Source organism: Cardiocondyla obscurior, linkage group LG09, assembly GCF_019399895.1.
Source record: "Cardiocondyla obscurior isolate alpha-2009 linkage group LG09, Cobs3.1, whole genome shotgun sequence".
NCBI lineage: Eukaryota > Metazoa > Arthropoda > Insecta > Hymenoptera > Formicidae > Cardiocondyla > Cardiocondyla obscurior.
In genome coordinates, this window is record NC_091872.1 from 2,851,312 (window position 1) to 2,874,802 (window position 23,491).

General features: G+C 35.7%; 3 protein-coding genes across 18 annotated transcripts; 2 read left to right on the plus strand and 1 right to left on the minus strand.

Moving 5' to 3' along the window:
* Positions 1-1,756: 1,756 nt before the first annotated feature.
* Ago1 (protein argonaute-2) lies at positions 1,757-23,491 on the minus strand. 16 transcript variants are annotated; one of them, XM_070661370.1, is made up of 17 exons: positions 23,351-23,491; positions 21,331-21,552; positions 21,164-21,232; positions 19,814-20,137; positions 18,610-18,917; positions 16,549-16,665; positions 12,449-12,589; positions 12,087-12,367; positions 11,715-12,021; positions 11,419-11,641; positions 11,186-11,333; positions 10,841-11,104; positions 9,845-10,163; positions 9,366-9,717; positions 8,896-9,229; positions 8,615-8,814; positions 1,757-8,500 (listed from the first exon to the last, which is right to left on the minus strand). In XM_070661370.1, exons 5-17 carry the CDS (start codon positions 18,692-18,694, stop codon positions 8,392-8,394), a joined length of 2,880 nt encoding a protein of 959 aa, XP_070517471.1. In that variant the 5' UTR covers positions 18,695-18,917; positions 19,814-20,137; positions 21,164-21,232; positions 21,331-21,552; positions 23,351-23,491; the 3' UTR covers positions 1,757-8,391. The 16 variants fall into 16 exon arrangements, with proteins under 16 accessions (XP_070517471.1, XP_070517473.1, XP_070517470.1 ...); XM_070661372.1 differs by lacking the exon at positions 23,351-23,491 and adding an exon at positions 22,614-23,021; XM_070661369.1 differs by lacking the exon at positions 23,351-23,491 and adding an exon at positions 22,309-22,567.
* On the plus strand, positions 15,005-17,661 carry Mrpl53 (mitochondrial ribosomal protein L53). The gene is made up of 3 exons (XM_070661407.1): positions 15,005-15,272; positions 16,935-17,047; positions 17,412-17,661. The coding sequence occupies exons 1-3, from the start codon at positions 15,136-15,138 to the stop codon at positions 17,624-17,626; spliced, it is 465 nt and encodes a 154-aa protein (XP_070517508.1). The 5' UTR covers positions 15,005-15,135; the 3' UTR covers positions 17,627-17,661.
* LOC139105355 (uncharacterized) lies at positions 17,834-18,280 on the plus strand. Its single transcript, XM_070661408.1, has one exon. It carries the CDS (start codon positions 17,834-17,836, stop codon positions 18,050-18,052), a length of 219 nt encoding a protein of 72 aa, XP_070517509.1. The 3' UTR covers positions 18,053-18,280.

Consider the following 23,491-nt stretch of genomic DNA (forward strand, 5'->3'; position numbering starts at 1 on the left):
TCTTTTTTTTTTTTTTTTTTATTCTCATTCGTTTACGAGTTATCCCTACGGCACGAGCAGACAGTTAACTCGAAAGGGCCAACGGGTCCGTGTTAATTAACTCCGATTAACAATTTGCAGATCTTTCCCTTGAAATAATAATAATGATAACTTTTTTGTCACAACGTACGCAACGACAGAAGTTTTCAGTTAACCGGAGTTAACTCGTTCGTGATACACAAAATATTGTCTCATCTATAACGTAACTTCTCTTAGAGTTCTACACCAAAGTCTTAAAATTCGTTATTTCCCTTTGAACTTCGATTAACGATGTTATATACATAAAACAATCTGCTACGTTTTTTTTTTTTTTGCGCGAGCGACTTTTGTTTAGTATTTTAGTTTTGTAGAATATTGTGGATAAATTATTAATAAGTAATGTATTCGCGGATCATTAATATATCACGCATGTGTATTGTATCTTTCCTAGTCTCGCCTATCGTCGGAAGTGAATTTTAGAGACCACTTCGTCAGACGTGACCGGTTACGATTCCCTATTGCATTCTCAAATGAACTAATCGTCGATCATTTTATAATGCAGTTTCAAACGGCAAAACGTTTAAAACATTCAACAAGTCTAAGCGTACAAACATTAAAATTAAAAAAAAAAGAAAAAAAAAAAACAAAGTTAAATTAAAATTTAAATTATTAAAAATAAAGCTTGTACCCTCAGATGTGCTTAATAAAATGTTACAGCAGACGTGAGATCAGAAATTAATGTGCAATTTTGACAAATGCAGCCGTCGCAGTTATAACGAGCGCAATCCTTGAAGCGAGAGAATAGACATATATTTTGCAGGATCTGCATTATTTGATCAACGATCGATGATTCGGTACACCGAAGGCTTAATGATTAATTTATAAAGACGCGCAGTTTATTGAACTTGTGGTTTTGCAGTGGTGTTCTCTGTTCTGCCAGCTGACTGTAGCGTCAGATATCGAGCAATGTAAACGAATCAGCGAGTCATTTAATTTCACCGTGCTCCTAATCTGTACAACTCGGCGATTTTAGAATAAAATAATTAGTTCTCTTTAAAAATACGATTTATATAAAACTTTTTTTTTTTTCCCCCTTTTTATATTATATTTATTATATATTAATGCTAATCTTTAGTTACATACGGAAGGTCGATTATTGAATTTCCGGCATTTTTCGAGTAAAACCTCTTTGAAAGATCTCGAGTTCGAAGGAAGTTTCGCAGCACGCGATTCAGAACGAAATTTATTGTCCGAGACGATCAACAATCGTGCAAGCAAACAGTGACCACTTCCGGTTACTATTTACCCCTTTCGTTCGCATTGCTCAATAACAAATATTTCATAATTTATTTAATACGAAGGGGCTCATAATTGCTCGAAGCGCGCCGTCTGCTCCGAGATTTTCCGTCTCACTCTCCAATCTTGCGTCGCCATAAATAATTTATGTGCACTATCATTACCGATATTTAACAATACCGATGCTATATGTATATGTATTGGGCATGACGCGTGCTTAAGATCGCAAAACTAATGAATTAATGATCATGTACGACACATATTATCAGGTTGATAATTATTCAAAACTTACTCGTCCGACATTCATAAATATATGCCATATATTTCGTACACAATATATATATGTATATATACATATATATGTACATGTATATATTTATATATACATATATACATGTACATATATATATATATATTTTATACATATATATATATATATATATATATATATATATATATATATATATGTATATGTATCTTACATCTAATTTCTATTTTGATGAGGCATGATGAATATTCCAACAGATATAATTTAAGTTTATACTTTCAGGGGAAAAACTCGCCGACTTTCGCTATTTCCGTAGCATTCCCTCGCTCCTTAACAAGTACCTATCCATCTAGACTTACGCCAGTCTAGATCTAATTAATTAGTCAATTAATTATTATCGACAGTGCTTCTCGATAGTGTTCCTCGATAGTGCTTATCTACAATCATCTATTTCTCTTCTTGTTCTCTTTCTCCCTTTCAATCTCTCTTTCGTTCGCCCTTTCGCTCGTGCTCGCTTTCGCTCTAGTTCTCTCTTTTAGAATTTCGAAAGTCGTTACTTGCGTTCAACATTATTATTTGCAGACGTCAAATACGCGCGGACGAAGCGCCAGGCACTTGTAGATACGGAAAGTCTATATGTATGAGTTTTTATAGCGGTGGGATATTGCTGACCTTTTAGCGCATTGATATCATGTAATTTGAACAACCAGATCGTGACCATAAACATTAACGTGATTTAAATTTTTCAACGCAAACTTAATTTTTGAAGGGCTCGAAAGTACACGAATAATTTAAATATAATTGTAGTTGTCTAAAATTTTTTCTGTTAACATGAACTATTATTAAATTATATTAATTATAATTTTTGCAGTTTTGCAATTATTACTTAATCCTTTTTTGTCGTGTAAAAATTTTATTTGCCTTTCGTTAATGTTTATAGAAACGATTCCATGACCTTACATTCTTCGCTCTTTTTAAGAGTTATATAATGAGTTACATTTCTTATTCTATTTTTCTCTCTCGTTTTCTCAAAGAAAATTGACGAGATATAACAATTAAATTTATATCTTAAATGTTGGAATTCGGCGACGTCGATGTTAATCCACGATATCATGTATCACGTTTGTCAGATAAAGAATAGTTACTTCTAACGATTACTTTGTGCTATTGGACGATACTTTATTCGAAAAACAGCTTCAGCTATTATATTAAAAGTAGTCTTTTATTTTCAAGTAAAAAACTACGAATATTTTGATTTTGATACTAACAATGTTTACTAAAAATAGATTTTTTTTTAATTTATTAAAAACACATAAGATGCGATGACAAGCGCACGTGATGTTCCACTATACGTGAATAATGTGTAAAAAAAAAAGCGCTAAATCTTTTCAAGAACAATATACTTGACAGTTTAAATATAACTTTCTTATATATAATTTTTTGACACTAAGAAAAATCATATTTTCCAACAGAGATCCAACTTTCGCTGCTACATTATTGAAATCGGAATTTCGAGCTTCAAATAAAATGCAGTCGTGGATTAACAAACAACTGGTACGATCGCAATGGAGATGTTAAACATTTGAAAATTAGATTTTTACCCTAATTTTTTTTTTCTTATACAATCTCGTTAGAATGTCATCATTATATTCTCGAAAGAGCGACGAGATTGTCATTCCCCTATTTTTATTTGCATAAGAAAAGAAGAAAAAAAGAGCGCAAGCAACTACTTGCGAGAAACCAATCGACGAAATTAAAAAAACAAAAGTGGAAGTACAAGTTTTTCTTTTTTTTTTCTTTTAAATTAAATATTAAACGTTAAGAAACAAAAAATAAAAATAAAAGCGCGCAGCCGCCGGTTTGAGACGCTCGAAATTCGACCAAAATCGTTTCTCATTGTTGACTCATTAAAGCGTTGCTACATCATGCTAAATTATTACATCGTCCTATCCTGCATTGCTATGCTTTTGCTTGCTTCCTCCTTAGAGGAACACCTGTCCATATATAACATACTTTTGCAGTATGCATATTCAGTAACAGCGTATGCTCACACTTAGAAATTAGAAGACAAAACTAGAGCTCCTAAGACCTATATATCTAATGTTAATATCGCTGTCGTATCTCCTTGTCGTCACGTACGCTGTCGTGAAACGCCACTATTGATCCGCTAGCGTTCTTAAAGCTGACACTTTGAAATCTGCACTTTCGCACATGCCTTAAGTAGTAACGATCTTATAATATAAACAATGCATACTCTTAAAAAGCTAAACGTTTTCTTTCTTCCTTTGACACACTTCGAGTAGCGAAAGTTTAGTGGGAGCTTGAAATTACGGTGTCTTCTACTTTCGATGTGCGCGTCTCCCAAACGAAATAAAAATCTTTGAAAGGAGATCATTTTCTATATATTCAGTCTATTCATCTCAATAAATTGCATCAATTTTTTTTTCTTTTCTTTTTTTGGTAATGAATAAAATACGTCACATGTCGCATGCTCATGTGAAACGAAATTAAAATAATTTTGCAGATTTATATTCCGCAGTAACATTATTTTTGCGTACTACTATTGTACAATACACGGATTTGTTTAATTGCTAGCTGCTATTTATACGCGTTTATCTCATTTACATTTTCATCGCGAGTTTGGGAGATTGAGATCTCGAAAGTAGACACACTCGAATTTTCAAGCTAATACAGCGTACTATTTTAATGTGTAGCAAGACGACGTATAGATTTTTTACAAGGTACCATAATTATAATTTGTGTGTTTATATATATATATATATGTGTATTGTGATGTGTATATGTAGATATACAAATATAAATTATCGCGAGATACGATTGTACCCCATTGCTAAACGCATAAACTGCAAGGCGGACCATGCATCTATAGGAGGCCCATTTAATCGCGAGTATCAATTATCTTACACTAAACTTTGCATTATATAATTGCGCACTATTAAGCTTTCCTTTTAGAAGTTAAGAATTTTCATTCTTTCACTTCGGTTTTTTCATAAATTTCAATTTTGCACGCTTGAAAAGTCCAAATATCGTCATAATTAAGAATTCTTCAACAAGTTTGAAGTTATCTTTTCCTCGATCAAAGGCTTTTGCTAAGGCTTACAAAGTTTTCTTAACACTGAAAGCTAAAAAAAACCTCATCAAGCTAAATAAATGATAAGAATATTTTTCTTTTGTTTAGCACAAGAGAGCAGCAACAGAAAACGTTGAGCTATAAAGTTGCGACATTTTGTGGCCTCCTAATTGAATATTAGTTTAAAAAAAAAAGAAAAAAAAAAAAAACTATCTTTTATACATAATTATCGAACAATCTGCCATTGACAAAGAAAATTGTGAAACATCATTCGCTATAAGTTCTTATCTCATTAATCTCATATCTTATTATAAAATGTGTCATTTACATTGTCGAAAAGGAGATCATCTACAGAATAAATTACTGTAATGTATGTACAAATAAGGACTAGTTTCTTAGTCCTTTCTTTTTTGTTCGGCGCAGGAAAATATCGAGCGGGAGTTCTCATTCACGTAAAAACGCGAGAATAAAACACTGATACATCCATACTTAAAGAATGTTCCGGAGAAGAGTGCGGTAATAACCACGGGTGCGCTCGTATTCATTTTGCAGCGTTATTTTTTTTTTCTGTTTTCTGTAAACGTAAACGATACGACACATCAATTAATTATTTGAACAAACATGAATATTTGTCAAATATTAACAGAATACAAACTGATAAGAATATTACCTTAAACCTTATACGTTCGTTCTACGCTATTAACGCACTCAACTTTCGAGTCAATTATATCGTACGACAGACTCGGACTCGTTTTAGTGTTCATTGGAATATTATCGATAATATTACTGCGGCTAACTTATCCATTCGTGAATCGCCTTAAAATCTAATTCAGAAATCCATCCACAAATGATGCAATTTATTTTCATCCGTCTACTTTATCTGTCTTATATCACTTAATTACAGTAACATAAGATGACAAACCATAATATACGTTGGCGTTTTATTCGCATAAGATGTGGATCTTCAACAACGCGAATAATTTCTTTTTTTTTCTTTTTCTATTTTACTTTTCTCCTTATTTCTACACGATGGATATATACTTCGTCCAGTTAATCAGTTATCCTGATTACACAATCCCAACTACACTTACAACCACTTCCAAACAGATTTTGTAGACAATAAAAAGCCCATTAATAGATCTCCTATATAACGCGAGAATGCTCGATTAAATGCGCCTAAAAAAGATCATCTTTAATTTTCATCTTTTACTTTAACAACTAGAATAAATATTATTCATAGATTGTGGGGTCCTCTTTCCATACTTTCCGATATCATGTTAACATTGTAGTCTTTGTAAATCTAACATTAGAATCATTAATACAGTCAAAAATAACACTCCCGCTTTTTCTCCATCGATAATTCGAAAGACAATTTTTTCAGGAATATTCTCTCTTTTTGTAAGCAGTTATTAGTAATACTGATTTACAAATGTAGATTATAATCGATTGAAACATAGAAATTCAATTTCTACGTAAACGCTCACATAATAAAAAAAAAAAAAAAAAAAGAGATTTTGCTATATTAATGATTCTAACAATAATACATAATAATTTAACGTGATAATTGATATATAATTGCATATTAATATATATGATTTCTATTCGTATATTAATAGAACAAGAATTCTATTAATATAAGATTCTATTTATAAATTTAATTATTAGTGTTGCTTCCAAGATTCGCTTAGTGTTACTAGAACAATTGTGCCAACAGATGACATAGATTTGCACAAGAGTCGTGGATTATTAAGATTAAAAATACAAAAAACTTCTAAGGTTTGGCATTATCAAGCGAAAAACAATTACTTTGTTAAAACTAATAAAAAAATCTTATTCTTATAATACTCCTAAAACTAATCTTTACTTTAATGCTAAAGCACAATTAATGCTACAATTGATTAAGCTTTGACATTTGAATAAAATCGCATTACATCGACACGATGTTCGATCTATTTCTCATAATTCTTTGCATGCTCTGACGAAGGCTTAGTTTGTAGCTCGTATTTAACGCCATATGAATTTGACTTATTCATAATCGTCTTTTATCTATGTAACATTCCAGCTTATCACGAACATCAGATAGGGATGTCCGTTTACTTTCATTCTTAGTATTTTTGTATTTCTTTCAATCAACTCTAATTAGAGATATTATGATTTAAGGGGCATTTAACACAGATAAAGTTGCTTCGGCAAGGTTGCATCCTAGTTCAGCATTATTAATAGTTGATGTAAGTATAGATTGATTATGAGCTGTGCAACGTGCAGATGATAACGACCGAATGGAAAAATTAAAGTGAGACGAATAAAATGTACATCCTAAGAATTAGCAACAATAAAATAACGATTAATTCAATTACCTATCCTAAATTTGGATCCTAAAGCATAGTGTCTATCTGGGAGTAACGTTCATAAAATTGAAGACAATAATAAAGGAATAAGAAAATGAATTTTCTGATACGCCATAGTCATATTAATTAGTTAAAACATGACCATCAAAAGCGATTAATGATATTTCTCTCAAATGGACACTAGCCATTATTAAATCATATTGGAAGTCATACAAATATAACGCGCGTGCTCTACATAACATTCTTCTAGTTCTACTACATACAGCTGTCTTTATATACGAAGATTATGTTCGTTTTTCTTATCTGTTATGCAGATCAGCCGAAGTGTACACACAAGTTGTTCCATTCGATTTTCAAGAATATTTCAAGATTACTTTAAAATAATCTAGTAAAGTTGTTAAACTGGTCAAAAGTGTGTTATATAAAAAGATAATATTATTTCTTGACATTATTTTTGGCGTTGTAATTCAACGGATATGACGTGACACGATTAGCGACTCTAAAAATATTACAATCATTATTAACCGATATTTACTTTTTATGCCAATCACCTCAGCATGATTAGAAGTCTAGAATTTACAGAATTTACATAATGGAGTTTCACTCCTCGCGAAATGAAAGCTATTCACACATGCAACAAGATAACAGTCTCGCAAAAAGCGACTCATAATTCATATTTTTGTCAGGTCATTTTTGTTTCTTTGTCTTATTTTTTTCTTCTTCATACAAATGCTAGGGAAAATTTATTCCCTAAAAAAATAAGCGTAATATGCTACACAAATTTCATCAAGTAATTATGAAATTGAAAATGTTATGCATCTCGTATCTAAGTTACGTAACTGACCATATTTAATCGGTAATTAATTTGAGAGAAATTGAAATTCTCTCCATAATCTTACCAAGCATAATTTTTACAAACCTATTTAGCTTATTTTTCAGCTTTAACTGCACACAACTTTTCCACCCAAATGTGCAAAACATCTTTAATCTGATTTTCTGCATTAAAAGCACCTCTTTATAAAGTTAATCAAAAAATCGCTTTCTCTACACAAATGTAAAAATAAAATATCCAGTGCCACGTATACAAAGTAAACTGTCTTATAGATTAAAGATCAAAAAGAAGGTGAAAGATAAAAAAAAAAAAAAAAAAAAAAAAAATGGAATTGATATAAGGTACGTAAGAAAATTGATCAATTGAATTACCCTAACTGTTAAATAGTCCAAAAATTTGTGACGCAACATGCTACGATCCCGGCTGCCTGATGAAGTTTGTTACACGTGTCACGGAGTTGTAACTATATACAATCGATTTCTTCAGAAAGATAACAACACCGTGTCGAATGTTGATTCAACTCGACACGAGAAAAGAATTATGCGAAGTACATAACTCGTTTCGTGTCTGCATGAACCGTGATCGCCCGTGCCATCGCACCCGGTGTTCTATCTTCACTGCAACCCGATTGATGAGATCCTTCTCCGCTAAAAAATAAAATTATTAAAGTGATGATAAAATTCCATGTATGTAATTATTTGGGTGTCTGCTTTATCGTAACGATAACAAGAAAAAAAAAAAAAAACGATAATCCAACTTACCTATCGTGCTCCTTTTCGACCAGATGATATCTAGCCCGGAATGCTACGAGATGAGCATAGTATGCCGGCGCGGGTATACTAACGGATCTCGTGCATCTGACATATGTATGACATAATTGGTACGTGAGACACTGCAATTCGTCACTTTCGAAATGATTGTCATCCCAAAGAACATGATAATGCGACGGTCTCGATGTACCCTAGAATAAATGTATTTGGAATAAGAACCGTGACGTCGAACAATAGCGTATTTTAATAAAAGAAAATTTTATTGAATATACCTGGATACCCTGGTGACTGCAAAGATAAAAGTCGAACTCCGTCGGATGAGTTATGCATACGTCGACAGTCGTACCCGCCGGAATATTTCCACTTTTACCACTTTGCTCTTTTTTATCCGCGCAGAACAGACGCGTGTGATGTCTCTTTTGCACCACGATGAACGTTATGCCAGGTCTATAATCGATCTCGAGTTTAAGACACGCCTCACGAATAGCAGTCAACTCGTGTTGTAAAACGGTGAGAAACTGTCCTTCGGAGACGCCGTCACGATACAGAATTATCCTATGCGGCTTATATCCGCCTGTACTCTTGTAGAACATTATGAGCAATTCCCTTTAAAAAAAAATTAATTAATAAATAAAGTTTTTAAATATCTATAAATTAAATATTTTAAATATTTATTATTAAAAATAATTTTAATGTAAAATTTATTCAAGTGTTAAGTACATAATTAATTTCAATATCTTACCTAACCATCGAACTGAGTTCTTGAATAATTTCTTGTCTATGTTGCTGAACTCTAACAGTTGCTGCATATCGAGATGGATGAGCATCCATGCTGCCTACTACAGCAGCTATGCTGGGTTTCTTGTTGTCTCCTGCCGGCGGATGAGTCACATCAGCTCCAAGAAATATAACCGGCTCGTTAAACACTTTTGGCCTTATGCTAGGTACTAGAATGCTATTGATGCCTCCTAATTTGACATTTATTTTAAGACAGAGATTGGATAATGTTTGCGGCGATGTCTTATTGACGTTTTTCGCTTGTACACACTGAGTTGCCATACCCAATAATGTGTCGCCTACTCGTTTCACTTCCGCTGAAAAAAGTAATGATAAATTATATATCGCAATAAATAAAATTACAAGTAATGATTTCAAAGTAATCCATGGATCAAAGACTTTGTCCGTAATCTATATTTTTATCTGTATTTACAACATAGTTACCATATACAGGAGTTTTGCCTGGTAATACAACACAAACTAGCTGCAATTGCGAGAAAGTCGATTTCAAGTATCGAAACATGGGTTCGACTTGATCTGGTCCAGTAGCATATTTACAGAAACACGGCTGCCCAATAATGGGCATCCCAGCATCGTTACTAATTTTCTGTAGTTGCGTTGTAAATGAACGTAACGCATCTTCACGTACTGTTCGCTGAGGTGCAAAACAAGCGATCGCCCACACTCTAATCTCCACTCCGGTAAAGAATTGCTTGCCACGCATATCCCACACGCCTTGATTAGGCATTGCCTGCTGCTTCGTCTTTAGAAAGAAATACACATGATTAAGTATTTAAACAATATATTTAAGTAATATAAAATTATTGGAGCAGATGCATCAGTATTTCCATACGTAAATATACTTATCTCGCGAAATTTAATTTAATATAATTTAAATATACATTATATAGCAGAAATAAATAAGTATAAGTCTAGTAAAATATGTATGTAAAGAAAAATTATGCAGCATATGAAAAAAAAATACTGAAAGCATCAAACTTTGTAAGTGATATCGGACTGCAAATGTAACATTAATTACATTTGTAAACCGTAAGCTACAATTACTGTACAAAAAATGATACCCATTATATCAAATATGATCTTACAAATTAAATGCAAAATAGCAATTAACAATATTATCATCGTAATATAAATTAAGTTACCAAATATAAGTATCGTAAATGCAGTTATATGCGAGACACAAAATAAACATTATAAATTATAAATCAAAATTAATAAAATCAACTAACATAAACGTATTTTATATTTTTGATGGGTAACAATTTTACTTTGTACGATACACGTAAAACAAATCGAAAAACTAAGAAATAATCAAATATTAGCCGCTACAAAAATGTATGCCTGCTGAAAATAATCAGTTATTATTCTGCAAATGTGTGATTTGGCTAGACCTGACTGATTTAGTTAGAAGTTTCTCACCTGTCCACTGAGGGAACTTACGCGCCCTCCATACTGCAGTTTGGGCGGAGGTAATACACGACCTCTGACTTCCATCATACTATTCGATATAGTCAATCCAAATTCTTGTACGTAAGAATCATTGTTAAAATCAGCCCTTCTAACTAAATTGTTAATTTCTCGTTCGCGATCTGGTGCAGAACGCGCTGTTGCTTTGATCATAGTCGAGGTCTGCATGTCTGTTAACTTTTTAATGCAGCGTTGTCCGGCAACAATATTGCAAACCTAATATTAAATAATCGTTAATTTTATTCTTCAATAAAATACAATACAGTGTATGTTAATTATAAATTTTTGCACGCATACCTCGAGTGGTAAATATGTGTGTTTATGTTCTTGACCGACTTGCAAGCAAGGAAGATGTGGGTGGCGCAGCTTCATTTTGTACTTATCTAAAAAGTATTTGGCAACTGTACACTCAACTGTTTGTCCATTTTCCAGTTGCAATGGAAATCTGAAATTAAATTTATAACATGTATTTTTTTTTGTATCTTATACATACACGTATATTTTGCGGTATAATTTCAATATACGCTTACGATTGCATTTGAGCTGGTTTGCGTGTAACATTGCACACTCTATACTTTCGCTTCATAGCTCCGCAGTGAGTTATTTCAATCTTGAGACCTTTGATTTCTTTGGTAAATTTTACTCTCTGAGAATCCGTAAGTGGCTTTCTCTGTTCATTGATGTCTCGAATATCCAACACTTCGCACATAAATTCTATAACTGGCTGCGCTTTGTAGAAAGCAGTGGCCGAGACTAAAATAGAATAAATACAAATGAGAAACCAAGTCATAGTGAAGCGTAGGATGGTGATTATTTTTTCGCTTACCGTCAATATTCAACATCATTTTCCATTGCGACGGTCTGACCGATTGATGGAATCCAAACCATACTTCCCTGCCTCCACCTAACGGATGGTAATATCCTTCTGGAGTACTAAAGAAAGATCTACCTACTGGAGTGTATGTCATAGATGGTAAATGCCTCATTACAACATCTAAAGCGAGAACAGCGTCATATGGAATTTGTCTAGTTCGTCCTTCTAAAGCCTCTTCTAAAGCAAATAGCGAAACCTGCGCCAACCACTTTATGACCACTCGGAAAACTCTGTCTTTTCCCTCACCAGGCAGTGTAACCTATAAAAATAATTATATATGTAATCATAAATGCATTTTAAATTAAAATAATAATAATAACATACCTCTAATTCTACTTTATCATGCCCAATAGGCAAGGGGTCCCTTGTGTACAAGTTATTTCTGCCATCAAACACAGGCTTACGAGATTGAAATATTTTAGTATATGCATGAACCATCGTTTCTACAATTTCCCTATTAACTTTCCGAGGACATTTATCAGGCTGTATGCTAATGTCATAGTGATGTACATAGCCACGAGGCATACTAATTTGAAAATGATTAGCTCTTAAGCCAATCGGTCTACCTTCTCGTCCTATGTTTGGTCTTCGAGGGCACGTAAACACTGCAAAAAATATTAATAATTTGTTAAAAAATTAACTTTACTTTAATTTTTCTATCTACGTCAAAGTTAAAATATATTTACTTGGCAGTTCTGTAGGTTGAGGAGGAGTGTGTGCCTGTTGTGCGGGAACAAGCCCCATATTGCTAGGAGCTGCGACACTACTCGCCGCTACTCCTGCCGTCCCAACAGAACCGCCACTAGTTGAGGGTCCAGGTGGGGGGGCTAAAAAAATAAAATAATTTTTTTTTAAAGATCAGCATCAATTTTATAATCAATAAAAGTTAGAAATAATATTATAAATTACACACTTGCACTTTTCATTTTTTCTGTTTATATACCCTCAATTTGTTATCAGAATATATAGTAACAAATTTTCACGTACGCAGCATGTGTTATTTGTGAGGTACTGTATGAAACAATTGTTCAATGAGCTGGGAACTTAATGTTTAAGAAGAAATATTAAGTCAAAGTTAACAGATTACGGTATCATTCATTTCTTTTTTTATGTCAGTGATTGTAAAATGCAAAACATCTTTGGACATATTTAACAAGATAATTAACAAGATATACTTTCAACAACAGTTATTTTTCTGTTTTAAACAATTAATATTTTCCTATATCTGTGAAGATTTCATATATACATACATACATACAAAAAAATTAATAATTTACTATTATTTTAGTCATTGTAGCAGATATAATTAAACAAATATCACTAAATGCTATTAAATTGCATTTTAAATATTAAATTCACAATTTTACTAATGTATCTTTATTATACAATTTATATTTTAGCACTTTATAGCTCCAATATTCAACATTTATAACTTTAATAATTATATATGTATATATATATTAATTAATTTCAATATTAAACATTTGCTAAAATGTGACTTTTGATATCTACAAAGAATATAATTATAAATTTACATTTGCCTACATGAAAAATATTTTATAGCCAAACATCAAATATTCTATCATTTGATATAGGGAATCATCTATTTTATTTTATGATTACTGACTCTGGTGACCTACATTGATCAGTTTCCTATTTTGACAAATAAATAGTATTTTAACAATATCCTCCTAAGAGCAATTTATAAAAACTGTCATTTAAATGTACAATTATGGATTATACACAGTTAGTACAGTGTAAGAAACTGTCATTGCATTTCCATATCAGTTAATTTTTAAAGAACTTGTTATACATTCTCCAAACACTTTGACACTTAAATTCCTTTCATCAGTGCTTCTAGCCTAAGACAATCTTCTAGTAATATGACATATATTGGAGACATGTGACATACACAGCTGGTTCGTCTAAATTACGAACAATTTTCCACCTGCAACATGGATTTTAGTCGCGGATCTAAGCGTGTATCTGAGTCATCAATTTCCTAGAGTATGAAAGGTCAATGGGTCCTCCCTACTGCAGTTTGCCCTAAACGTCTTAAAACCTTTGTTTGCATAGTAGATAAGCCCGTAATCTAGAAAGAGACGCTAGACGCGGGATTAGCTAACGCGTGCTGCTCATCGAGTCGTGGGTGACGACACGCGTGCCTGTTGAACGAGGTTCATCCGAGGTCATTCGTGTCTTCACGCACGGGCGTCGCGACGTTTCTCCCGATCAGTCTCCACTCCGGAGGACGATCAGAGGCGATCTAGACGAGCGTTCGGGATCTACGAGGGTTGATGAGCGAGCGTGTATACGCCGTGAATGGGCCAGAAAGCGAGCTTCCGCGAGGCTCGCTCATCGAGGAACATCGTCCGCGGGGGAACGGATTCGAGCGTGTTTACGGGGGATTTTCGCGGGGCCCCGCGGGGGTTCAACGGCGCGGTGGCACTCACGTTGTCCTGCGGGGTACATTCTCGCTGCCGTTGAGTGTAAAAGACCAGATAACCACTAATAAATAAGTAAAAAAATTCAACACAAGACCCCACTGGCCACACCACACGCTTCCCCACAACACACACTGCAAGGAACGACACCACCAAACGAGACTTGTCCCTCCGCAATGGCGTCCGCCAGCGGGGTCTCCATTGGCAGAGCAGCGACCAATTGCTGCGTAACCTGCGATGATCGTGATGGACGAGCCGCGGCGCCCTGCTCGCTTCCACCGCACACCCGTCGCTGCACATTATCCCGCCAATCGTTTGAATGATTTTCAGATATTCTTTCGGAAACTGTCGTTCGATTACCTGACTGTTGGTTAAGAAACCAATCATTTATTTATTAATTAATAGCAAAAATTCATAACGTTGATCCTCGTTCCCTCAAATTAAATATGTGATACCTGTCACAACGGCATTTCTATTAAATGGCTGTTCGATTAACGAGACTAAGATAAAAATAGCGATGAGCCGGAAAATCCGTTCGACGCGTCAATGCTCTTATCATTTCTCATCTATGCCATTAGCACGACATAATTGTCAATTATTTTATCGCGCCGTTGTAACGTTATCTTATCGATCGTATTTTTTAAAATATTTCACATAACTAACTTTTGAAAGCTACAAAGTATTTAATGAATTTAGTCCTTTGCGGCGTTTTTCCTACCAAGGCGATCATTTACAAAATAAAAAAGAAAGGAAAAAAAAAAAAAAACCGATAGCACGTCGATGATTATGGCATGCGCGTTGCAGAAGGCCAAGTGTTGCCAACTTGCAAGTGGAGTATGGCAGCATTGAAACTTTTCGTGGTAGTAACGTCGCGAATGATGTTGTGCTCACGCTTATGAATATCTTGTAGCTCAAGTCGCGATACAGAGATGTCGATTCCTTTCTCCGGAATTATCGGGCGCCTCACATCGCCGTTGACGCAGCAGCTGAAGCTCATCAATCTCACGCCCGTTAAAAGAATTGATATTCGTTTCAATCCGTACGATGATCAGTGTAATCCAACGAGGTTAGTTTCCTGAAGTTGCCCACGCGATCCCCGCGAGCATCATCGAAACGAAACTCCGCGCGACATATCGCAATTTATTTACTCCAAAAAAGGAATAAAGTTCCTCCGTGAAAATTCGAGCGAGAAACTTTCAAACGGAACATCAGTCTACGCAATCATTCTCCCATAATCTATTTTTCTTTTCATGCAGTTGCGAATAAATTAAAAAAATTATATTCTATTACAGTGACCTTTTCAAAATTATGTATAAAAGTAACTTAAAAAAAAAATATATATATAAATTTAAATTTAATTTTTATTATTTATAAGGTACGTCCAATTTCATTGACGTAGATTAATCTCTATTAAATTTTTTATCTTGATTAATCTGCATTCACAAAAATGGAGCGTTAAACGGAGATTGGCCTAGGCGTCTACGACGTCCGGTAACGATTAACCACCGCAAGCCAAGTTGGCTAGTCGCTAAGCACGCACGCGCGACGCGCACCCTTGGCGCCAGGTTAGCAGACGATGCGCAGCCCTCCCGTTGTTATTTATAGAAGCGTGTGTTCCCGATAGTACGTGCGTTGCTAGTCGAGATAAAACTGCAGTTCCGAGGAACCTAACGGGGTCCTGGTGCTCCTTATCGTTCGGATAAATCGTGTTAAACGGAAACGCAGGTAAAGAGCAAAACCCTTCTCTCCTATTTTTCTCCTTCGTCCTAGCCCTTCGCGACTTCGCTACACCGTACGAAATTGACGTGCACGCACACATTCATGGCCGCGCTCGATACCGATGTTATGACGGAATTCATCGCTCCCCTTGGTCGTCTATTAGATCGCGAAATGAAATCTGTTCTTTGAACGCAAGTCTGTAATTCGGGCCTTGTCGGATATAACTTGGTTCGCAATTTGGTACGCCCTGTTTCGATTGATTGCGTGTATTTTAATTTATGTTTGTCGCGTGGGTGTGGGTATTGAATAGAATCCATTTCACGACGGTGTTAGATTTTAGACAAAGTTGTAAAATAAATATCCCAAGATAAGAGCCTTGATCTCTTTACAAAGTATAATAACCCAGTACAAGTTACGATTTCTTACAATATTTTCTTACTTGATCATTTTTGCTTGTGCTTTTTAAGTAATTTTAAAAAGGTCGCTCTGTGTGCACAGATTTCTTAATTTAATTTTAAATTCGTCATTAAGATTGAATAAAAAAATTGAAAAATTATTGAAGAACGATCTGACGTTGATGTGCGGGGGTGATTTTTTAATTATTTAAATAAACGTTTACTCACCATTACACTGACCGCATCCATATGCTTTGCCAAGCATGGAAACTGCTGTAGTTATACGTAGTGTACTTAAATCTGGCATTGGAAGCGGTAATTGCTGCTCCATTTGTGCCATTTTGCCTGTGAAAGGAAAGGACAAAACATTGAGAGACACAACGGCGAAGTAGCGTTAGCAAATTGCATTATTACTGCGAAGCCGTCGCGAAACAAAAACTGAAAAGAAAAAAAAAAGAAGAAAAGAAACAGAAGAAGCAAGAGATAAAAGAATAGAACATAAATTTAAGCGATAAAAAATTAAATTAAAAAAAAAATGATTTTAAGGACCGTACAAAACTTATTACGCAGATTAACACATGAGATAATAATGTGTATAATGCTTTTACTTGCAGATATTTTCTGTACTACGTTAACGCTGAGAAAGTTCGTTTGACGAATCCGCAGTGCTCGGTTAAAACGGTGATCGCGAGCGACCGTTCCGAACCAACCGTCACGTTCAGTCTCCGTGAGTATAATAGCAAAAATATAATATTGTTTAAGTCGTCGTTTACGTTACAGTGATTATTCAGTTGCGTTTAGTTTGTCCACGTAAGCACTCGTATTGCTCAATACAAAAAGGCATAAAAAAAAAAAAGTACCAGGTGGAAGATACGCAAAGTGATTAACTTGAGCGAGGTTTTACTAAAACACAATTTTAAAGTCACATGGTGCTAATCAGAACTCTAACCAGCGAATCAATTAAATTAACGTCACCGTCCGCTCGTTTCAATTATTCGTACTAAAATATTTTTCTTTCTCTTTTATCTTTCCTTCTGCCATGATCATGCGGCAAGCAAGTAGATCATCTCCGGACTTATTTTATTTTTCAGTGTCAGGTGAAAAAGTGATATTTAAAACGGCTCGTCTATCAATCCTGAACATTTTGGAGCTTTACAACAAGCACATCACAAGCCTGATTCCGCCCGACCCAGCTAAACTTCAAGCTGAAAAAGAGCTTGAGGAAGAGAAGAGAAAGAAGAAAACACGACCACATCATAAAAAGAAGTTATGGAGCAAGCGTAGAGGAGTGTTTTTCGATGTATAAATTTTTCAAAAATCTGCTGAGACCAAACACGTATCTCTAAATAATATCTCTAAATAATTTTCAGTCCGTTTTTGCAAGAGTATAATAATTAGCACGATTATACCTCAAAAACGTGATTAATCTTCTGATTAAATAATTTTTCATTAAATTCAATTTTGTGCAATTTTATTGACAGTAAACCGATCGTAAAAAAAAAAGCAATTTAAAATGTACGGGACCGAAGATAGCTTGAATATAGCGAATCAAAAAGTAACTAGTAAAAATTACAATTTAAAACTTATCGACATTCTCTATAGTCAAGTTCCAGCCTTCACTGATGTATTTGATGAGGAAACTTGGTACATTTTTGTCATTTGTTTCGTAGCGGGTACATTTTTAGTAGTATTTATTCTTTCAAGGTTTATAACTATAAAACCCGTTGAATAACTGTGCATAGCAAATTTAAATTGCAAGATATTTCGTATATTTAATTATCAAATTACATTTCTGCACATTTAATGTCATTAATCTTGTTACCCGCGTCACTACCATGAAAACTTTACGATAGAAAGTCATGCAATGAGAGAAGCTAAATTTGCGTTAATTGTTAAAAAAAATATGTAATGTGTCGCAAATCGCTTATGCCGACAATAAAATATTATTTAAAAAAAAAAATCGAATCTTAAGACTTGAGCACTGTACGATTAATACTTCACCCAAAATTATTATCAAGAAACTAAAGTAACTTCAAATAAATTAAAATAAAACTTCTGCCAAAGTTAAATATTTTTACTTGACATAATTGTGAACTTTTAATATTTTTAAATGTGAATTTTGCATTGCTTCCGTACGATTAATGGTGGAATGTACCCTGAAAAGCAGATATAAAGTTTGCGTCCGTCTTTCAGTGTACAAAAGAATGATGCAAAATATTATCTAAACTACGAAAAGTTCGGCAGACCGGTACGCGATTCTCATTTCTCAATTTTGCCGAGTTATTTTACCTCTCCTTTCTTCTGCCGATCTTTCTCCTCTTTTTCTCTTTCTTTGCTGTCTTTCCTCTCTCACGTTTCCTTCCACTTCGTCCATATGCGTATGCGTTTCGTTCTCTTCATTCTTTGTCTATCCTGGCCATACACCGCTATCGTCTTTGCGAACGTATATTTTTTTTCACAGTACACTCCTCTCTTTTTCTCTTTCTATTTTCTCTTCACGCTTTAAACTGGACTTGAAGTAAGAAATCAGAAAGGCACCTTCGTCGTATAGAAAATAAGGATCTGTCCGCTCGCGAGGTTTTGCTCGAGCAATTTTACTACGCAAACGACGTCGCCCGAAATTAGTAAGATAGACAAGCTGAGAAGCGACACGTTCTACATTCGCGGTAATCAAATCACTGAATACTAATGAAAATATTTAAATACACTAGTTAGCTTCTGTTTTCAAAATTCTATAAATTATACGTGTTCGCTTAACATATTCTGAAGTGAATTTTATATCACTATAATTTTCTTAGCATGTTTAATCTATGTTTTCGACGTTTATTTAACGTTATTAGTCTTAAATAAAATTAAAAAAATATAAAAAAAATACAATTCTTTGATTAGCAATTAATGAAGAATTTAGAATTGGAAATAATTTTCAAGTAGCTACTTTAAGCAACATGTAAGAAAGAAATGATAGATATATAAAGCAAATTAAGCACTATTGAAACACAAATTAATGAAGCATTAAAATGCATGGAAAGTAAAGCTGCGCAAATAAAACAATCTACGCTACTAATACAAAAAAATAATTTTAACTCTTTCAAGACAATCTTTTAGGTGTACAAAAAGAGAAACAAAATTCAAAAAGGAAAGAAATTTCTCAACTTTACAATTTCTTTCTTATAAATTGTAATTTTTATAAGCAATAATTTAGTAAGACATTACAAATCGTACCATTTAAATATCTCGAGACAAATTATTAATGTCTTAAAAGAGTCAGTGTGACAGTGGGAAGAAAAATACAGAATTGAAACCGTGACAATCTCGACGAGTTCAATTTCCGCCTGCGTGTACGCGATAAAGGAATGTCGCGGATGATTCGAGGCACGGACAACAGGCGCGGGTATCGCTCTCGCAAGTCTGAAGAACTGAACTTGACGAAATTCTCAGATTTCGCATCCCAGCGACAATGCTTCTCGCTTAAGAACTCGGCGATCAGGCTCACCTTGTTTCTGCGTGTATCCTCGGGGTTGGTAGGTAAAATTTAGGACATGCAAGGATCGCGAGACGTTTTTTTTTTTTCGCAGCGTTCTTTCTTCACTTCACACCGGCATTCTCGGTAGTCAGTTCGCACGCACTGAGCAACGGTGGCGACGACGACGATGACAACGGTGATGATGCACTGGTAATATATTGTTCTGTGCGTGCACGCAAGACTACGTGGTCGCGACAGTCGTTCTGCCGCGGCAATCACTCACGAGCACAAAAGAACGCATCCCTCACTGCTACTCCAGACATCAAGATCCGCGTTTCACGTAGCCACGGTTCTCTGTAAGAACATTCGCACTTGTCAAAACTTGTCGTTGATATTTCATCAGAATGCCGCGCACTAGCGAGATTATTCGCAAGATGCAAAAAAGCGCAAGCAACTAGTGGCGGCATTAATTCGCTTTCTTTTCTTTCTCACATTACTTATATCTTTTGAAACATTTTTATTTTTATATTAAAACCATATTATTCGAAATAACGCTCTATATTTACCGAATCTAAAGAAGATTATAAAAAAAAAAAAAAAAAAAAAAGACAGAATCGAGTCTTTTTAATCCTGAACGAGAAAGCGAGAGTTCCAAATGTAATTTTAGATACAACGCTCGTGACATTTCATTTTAGTTCGATCGCACCGCTGTTACGTATCTATGATAATATTTAATATCACGAAGAGATAATAACAGTAGATAAGATAATCCGCTTTTTTATGACAAGATACAATCTTTTATCCCTTTTTACATAAAAAAAAAGAAAATAATACGACATTGTACTTCAATTAATAGACGAAAGACATTTGTACGGAAGAACACGTACATGTTCGTACATAAAATGAAATGTACTTGAGCGCATGAAGCAATCTCCTTCATCGATTATAGACAAACGGTGCATTTCTCGACGTTATTGACGTGGAAATATCCACCTTGCCGCTGAGCGATAACATTATAAATGAAGACAAAAGCCACGAGCACTGTTCATCAATAATCCGTACGTTTAAACGACTTGCCTGTCTCTTTGCTGTCAGATATTTTATTCAAAATATCTCATCAATCAATTTCCTTAAGCAAACCGGATAATTTTTTTGTCTCAATATATTTTATATGAAATGAGAAAACTAATTCTGACCGTGCAGCAAGGAAATCTCGACACATAAATGTCGTTAGACAAGATGTTTCACAACAGATTGCATCATGTTACCGAACTCAGTATAATCGATCTAATGCGTGGCATATAATGCAATTACTACGCCATGACACGTAACTCAAACTTGAATTAACACGAAGCTTCAAAATAAGGAAAAGAACTTTACACTCCAGATTTTTGTGTCTACGTAATTATCTCATCCCTCAAGTAGCACGTGTTAATTTTTTTCAATTTCCTAAAAACGTATATAAAATATTAGACATGTTCAAGAGATAAAAATATAAAAAATAAGTAAAAAAAAAAAAACAAAAAGAAAAAAAAGGAAATTATTACGTGCTATTTAGACTTGAATTAAGTAGATCCAATTTCCTCGCGTTGAAATTTTGTATTAGACGCTGGTTCAAACGAACGCTGCCCTTGACAGAGACACGAAGGTAAAACGAGACGAAAAGCGAGACACTTCTGCGGCCGTTGCTCGTATCGCCGGGTTCTTATCCGCCGTCCGTACAAACGAGGTCGTCGTCGTCATTGTTGCTTCTCGTGCATTGTGACCGGCTGATAACAGAACGACAAATCAATGCACCGAATTAATTCTGGATTCATCGTCAATTAAACTCGTCAAACTCTTTTAAGTGTCAATAATAAAATAATTTAAATATTAAAAAAAAAAAAAAAAAAATTGTACATCTCTTTTAACTTTAAAAATGTATCTGAAGAATCGATTAATTTTGCTACCGCTTAGAACGTGAAAACGCTTTAAAGTCTAGGTTTAACTTTTCCTCGAAATAAATCCCTTGCGTGTGCACGACGCGTACGCACTAATGCTACACGCACAGGGAAAAGATGTAGCTTCCGCGTGCGTTAGCAGTGGCACGTACTCCAAGTACGCGACGTTTCATATATTTCTTTTTTTAATTTTTATTTTATTTTTTTTTCTGCGTACCGCGAGAGCTCCGAGAGAAGAAATTAGGTCGTCTGACCGGTCGCACAAGTGACGATTCGCTGAGGATAATAAGCAACGACTGAGAAACCGCGCTTGTATATTAAACCCTTGACGTTCAATAAAATTCGATTTCGCTTAGCAGCAGAGTTGAACAGCCATTTTAAGTAACGCTTTTACAAAATAGATTTAAAATCCTCTGATAATAATATATATAAGTATATAAAGAGCTCAAGCGTGCACGTAAAAAAATTTCACAAAGTTAATTAGCTGAAACATGGCGCGGATACAAAAATTTAGAATTACAACGATTATATCTTTACGCTATCTCATTTATACACGTGCACGAAATGATGCATTGCGATACTTACAAAATTGTACGCATTACATTAATAATTCGTGCAGCTACAAAATTAACGTAATATACATCGCTGTAACGCTGCAATTCGCAGAGGAGTGAAACGTCGCGAGGGCACGGAGCTTGGCGTGGACGACATAACATATGCGGGCCCGTTAAATTACGCGCGTGTCTAGAGTGGGCTCAACAGTCGGGGCGCACCAGCTTCGAGTTATCACAATTTTTATCGCCCTCACACACGGACGGACGCGTCGCTGCGAACGCAACGACGACGACGACGACGACGTAGACAGACGGACGAAATGCGATGATTCATACCGTTTGCACAACGACCGTTGACACTTGTCGCTCTTCTGTCTAACCTTCAATTCAGCCTTTTTTCGGCTTCTGCCGACGATCCGCGGCGTGTCGGGATGCCGCGACGCGACGCGACGCGACGCGACGCGCGACGTGACGCGGCGCAGGCGACGCGCGACGCGGCGTGACGGTTTCGCGGCCACGTTCCGGGACGGCGAGTCCCGCGGGTGGACGTGGATCAAAACAAAGGGGGCGAAGGGCTACGTCCCAGAAATACGGTATCAACCGCGAGTCGAAAGAACCGCGACCACGACGTCCACGTACATACGCGGCACTCCCGCGTCTTTCGGCACCACTCTATCCGCTCTTTCTTTCTTTCTCTTTCTCTCTCGCTCCTTCTCCGGCTGTTGTTCCTCGAGGCGTGCCCGCCGTCGTCGCTTTCACTCGCGACGCGATGCCGCCGGACGCGCGATCTCCACGGCGCGGAGCCGCCAAAAACGATCACTAAGTGTCAAGGTTGCCATTGTGCACACGTACGTGAGCTACGCGCGATGGTATTACACTCGCACGCACACCGTTCAGCCGTCTCTCCTCACTCTCTCTCTCCTTCGTTACCCTCCGTGCCTCTGCCCGCCGCCCGCTCTGTTCTCTCGGGGGGGGACCCCTTTTTACCCCGCCGTCCACTCGCTCACCCAAACACCCGCCGCCGCCGCGGTACCGCTATCACAACAATGGCATTGAGAGAAATTATGATTTACCCGCAGCTTATTTCACGATGACACTGGGACGCGGCAAGTTGCGGCACGCCGTAGCGGCCGATCGAAGTCACACGCAGAACGGGTAACTGGGCACCTCGCGCGTCCGGCCCGATTGCGTTATTCGCCGCGGCTTTTGTTAGC

What these genes read in the sequence shown, in the direction of transcription:
- LOC139105355 (XM_070661408.1), top strand. Translation starts at nt 17,834, where the DNA reads ATGTACGGGACCGAAGATAGCTTGAATATAGCGAATCAAAAAGTAACT.
- Mrpl53 (XM_070661407.1), top strand. Translation starts at nt 15,136, where the DNA reads ATGTCGATTCCTTTCTCCGGAATTATCGGGCGCCTCACATCGCCGTTG. An exon ending in GATCAGTGTAATCCAACGAG is followed by an intron (nt 15,273 to 16,934) that starts GTTAGTTTCCTG and finishes TTTTACTTGCAG; the next exon opens with ATATTTTCTGTACTACGTTA. An exon ending in AACCGTCACGTTCAGTCTCC is followed by an intron (nt 17,048 to 17,411) that starts GTGAGTATAATA and finishes TTTATTTTTCAG; the next exon opens with TGTCAGGTGAAAAAGTGATA.
- Ago1 (XM_070661370.1), bottom strand. Translation starts at nt 18,694, where the DNA reads ATGGACGAAGTGGAAGGAAACGTGAGAGAGGAAAGACAGCAAAGAAAG. An exon ending in TGGATGCGGTCAGTGTAATG is followed by an intron (nt 12,590 to 16,548) that starts GTGAGTAAACGT and finishes TTATTTTTTTAG; the next exon opens with CCCCCCCACCTGGACCCTCA. An exon ending in AAACCAGCTCAAATGCAATC is followed by an intron (nt 11,334 to 11,418) that starts GTAAGCGTATAT and finishes ATTTAATTTCAG; the next exon opens with ATTTCCATTGCAACTGGAAA.